The sequence below is a fragment of the Rutidosis leptorrhynchoides genome, chromosome 8 (genome assembly GCF_046630445.1).
Source record: "Rutidosis leptorrhynchoides isolate AG116_Rl617_1_P2 chromosome 8, CSIRO_AGI_Rlap_v1, whole genome shotgun sequence".
In the NCBI taxonomy this organism is placed as follows: domain Eukaryota; kingdom Viridiplantae; phylum Streptophyta; class Magnoliopsida; order Asterales; family Asteraceae; genus Rutidosis; species Rutidosis leptorrhynchoides.
This window is the reverse complement of record NC_092340.1, coordinates 130,050,879-130,054,684: the sequence shown is the minus strand read 5'-3', so window position 1 is coordinate 130,054,684 and position 3,806 is coordinate 130,050,879. Positions and strand designations below refer to the sequence as shown.

The window sequence follows — 3,806 nt, the reverse complement described above, 5'->3', positions numbered from 1 at the left end:
TGCATAATGCATATAATATATCACTATTTCGAATGAGACTTTAACTTAAATGTTAATGATCTCCTTATATACCAGTAGCTCAATAACCATGCAGTAAACTTATTAACTCAATAACTCGGTAATGGTTAATTACAGTTCGTGTAAGAATTGTCGAAATCAACTCAAAGACAAAACATGAAAAAGAAACATTCAAGTACAGCTGGATCATATAACAAGAAAAATCAAACACGACACAGTTACTGGTCCTAAATCAAGTTATTAGACCTCGCCTGAGAATTGAAATAAATATGCCATCATTGATACAACTAGATTTCGATAACGATTTGAACAGCATCGATTAAAAACATTTCATGTGGTCCCGTTCATCATGTTCAAGGCACCCATTCGTCCGTTTGCTGTGTTCGTCTATATAATAAACTCTTCCATTTCAGATCAAACCAACAATCAGTTTCAACTACATTTAGTAAACTCGTAATATTGACAACTACAGACTGTTTATTACGATGCAGGATATATCACACCATCAAATGCATTCTTTTGTCCAGCATGGTCTAAACTTTGAACCGCAGTTTAAATGGTCATTTGAATCTGATCCTCTCGTGTTTGATAGTTTTGAGTCTTCCGAATTCGACGGAAGTCCGATAACTAACTTAATGGGTTCGTCAGTTGATGAGTTATCAAATCTAACGACTGTTGTTCAAGAATATCAGAGCTTGCACAAAAGAAAGCTTGAGGTTTGTCCACGTTAAAATTAAGCAAATACGTGATAAGCTTTATTAACCATCTCAAGATAGCCTAGTTGTTTGAGTCTGGTTTCCTCACAAGAGGTCTCAGGTTCAAACATCACTACTAACGTATATTTGAACTGAGAATAATCTTATTCGTTTATCCGCTTTTTTTAACCTGGGTATCCAACTTATTTTTACGAACTGACTAATCCCAAATCCCAGGACGACTACCCGCTTTGCGAGCAGCCCGGAGTCATTGCGGGTGAACCTCAATGAGTCATTGTTAGTTATAAATTAAATATCCAACATAAATGATAATTTCAACAAATATGATGGCTAAAATAATGTCACCTAAATGAAGGTATAACTATTAAAACCATATTATGAAAATAAAAAGGTTCAATAAGTAGTACTATGATTGAAATGGGGAAGGATATAATGTGGTATATAGATTGATGTTGTAGAATTGGACTCTCAGAAGAAGCGTAGTGGTGAATGTGATTCGGGACTAGTTGAACCACTGAAAGCTAAGAGAAACACTTGCGATACAAATCCAAAGCCAAAAATGTATCCGAAGTGTGATTACGTTCATGTGAGGGCTCGACGTGGTCAAGCCACTGATCGCCATAGCTTAGCTGAAAGAGTGAGTTACCAAATCTTCATTCCTACTTATTTCATGCTCTAATGTTGTTAGATAATAAATAATAATACAAAGATTGCCTTTAATAGTGCTCATTGAGCTTATATAAACATGTGATGATGTATATAGGCTAGAAGGGAGAAAATAAAAAAGAAAATGCAATGTTTGCAAGATTTGGTTCCAGGGTGCAATAACATCACCAACAAGGCTGCAATACTTGATGAAATCATTACTTATGTTCAATGCCTTCAAAGGGATGTTGAGGTAATAGCTTTATATTTAATTTCAATTGGGGTCAATTTTCGACTACAATCATAAACAGTAGCTGATTTAGTTACCGTCCCTCTTTTCAGTTTCTAACCATGAAACTTGCAGCTTCAACTTCAAGTGCATACTTGAATATGGGCAACTCGTCGCCTAAAGAGGTACAGAACACATCCTAATCTTGAATCAAAACAGATAAATAGTGTGGGCCCTATTTCACAGGGGCAAAAAGCAAACAAACGAAACTTTAAAAAAAAAAAAAAAAGAGACAAAAAATAGAAAAGCAAAATTACTAAAATACCCCTGCGTATACACCGGTGTTATGGCAAAAGGTGTACGTTTGGCAGGGACACCCCGACCATTTGTTTCCTTTCGAAACCAACCAGACCCACCCCGAAAGAGTCGGATGCCGATAAAGTACCTCCACTGGGTCCCCACACATTTGAAATGAGCAACCATCATCCCACTTTGTAAATTCTTGCTGCGACTGGGGATTAAACATGCGTCTATTTTATGGCAAAACTTTCACACGTCGGGTCCCAACTTCAAAGCTTACACCGGTGTTTACATGGGGTTTATAAGTAATTTAACTCAATTTTTCTGTTATACAATGTTACATGTAACTTGCAGTTGCGTGTTAACTGTTTATGCATAATCAATGAAGTTTATAACGTTATATCACAAATTCTCAACAGCAGTCGGTACAAATGGTTGAGTGGCAGTGAACTCAGTTTGCCAGAATCATGATCAGGCAGACTAGAAGGAGCTACTAGTACGGATTCATCCTAGAAGTTTATAAGTGTAAGAATTTGGTAATAAATGAAGGTTCAGAGGCCCTTTTTTTTGTTCAGGTTGCGACCTAAGAAGACTTTATGCTTGCAAGTCTTTTTCTGTACCCAATTTGTTATTAATTCTCATTGTTGGTGAAACCTATTTATTCTTTTATTAATGTTATTTTTGTGAATGTTCAATGCGTTAAATTACTCAATTTACCAGGTTCTATTGTACTCATAGTAAAAAGGGTTAAAGTCAAAAATAGGCTACAAACTTACACAAATGTACCGATGTCGCCCACAAACCCATTTCCGTCCTATTGTAACCAACAAACTTATAAAAAATGTGTTGATGTCGCCCACTATACTTTTTTTTACCTGTAACGAAAACAATTGATGACGTAGCTTCTAGGTAGTCATGACACGTCAATGATACATCGGAACAGAAACTGAAAGTATATGTGCGACATCGGAACACAACTGAAAGTATATGGGCGACATCGGAACATATAAAATGAAAAAAATAAGTTAAATAATTAAGTTTACCGATTCAGCAGGTAACCCGTAACAAAATGTTAACATTGGTACATTTTTTATAAGTTTGTAGGCGACAGTAGGACGGAAATGGATTTATGGGCAACATCGGTACATTTCTGTAAGTTTGTAGCATATTTTTGGCTTTAACCCTAGTAAAAATTTTGTACATGATTTGAAGTTATGAAATTGAACCAACTGCTTATGTTAATCTTTTGTCCTTAGTCACAAAAGTAGCTAGGATAATTATTACTGTAATACTTTAGATCATTGTTAAGAACTAAAACAATTTTCATTAGCATATTCTACACATTTGGTAAACTTATAGAGATAAATAGTATCGAAAAATAAGAATTTATGTGACCGGTAAGTTAGTCCCCCAACCCGCCCATTTCGACAATACTAGCAATGAACAAGTCACTAAAGTGACGTAATAATACTGCCTATCATAACTAACATAACTAAACTTTTTACCACACGAGCGTCTCATCAACACTTCAACAAACTAACTCATTATAAAACACTCTACTTATCATAACTAACATAATTGAACTTTTTAAATTAAACTTTTTAACCTTTTTAGTTGTCACACTAACACCTAATAACTAAACACTACCTATCATTACTAGCATACTTGTATTTTTAAAACAAAAACTACAGCTAGCCCAACAAAAATTACAACCAACTAAAACCCACAATTCTTTCACGGTCCATGGAACGAAGATCATTATGGCTAACTATTATCGCACCTATGGCGTGAAAGTGATGGCCAAAAGAAAACTGCTATGATTAATGGGGCCATGGCTACCATAGAAAGAGGTCTAATGTGAAAAAAAGACAGACCCTATCCCAAATATAACACATGGA

At 35.3% G+C, this 3,806-nt stretch overlaps 1 protein-coding gene across 4 annotated transcripts; it reads left to right on the top strand.

Annotated features, from left to right (window-relative positions):
• The first annotated feature begins 459 nt into the window (after positions 1 to 459).
• LOC139864810 (transcription factor BHLH089-like) lies at positions 460 to 2,587 on the top strand. Of its 4 annotated transcripts, none has more exons than XM_071853380.1 (5): positions 460 to 734; positions 1,180 to 1,371; positions 1,498 to 1,632; positions 1,722 to 1,793; positions 2,355 to 2,587. In XM_071853380.1, the coding sequence occupies exons 1-5, from the start codon at positions 504 to 506 to the stop codon at positions 2,355 to 2,357; spliced, it is 633 nt and encodes a 210-aa protein (XP_071709481.1). In that variant the 5' UTR covers positions 460 to 503; the 3' UTR covers positions 2,358 to 2,587. The 4 variants fall into 4 exon arrangements, with proteins under 4 accessions (XP_071709481.1, XP_071709480.1, XP_071709479.1 ...); XM_071853379.1 differs by having other exon boundaries at positions 2,331 to 2,587; XM_071853378.1 differs by having other exon boundaries at positions 2,328 to 2,587.
• The last annotated feature ends 1,219 nt before the right edge of the window (positions 2,588 to 3,806 follow it).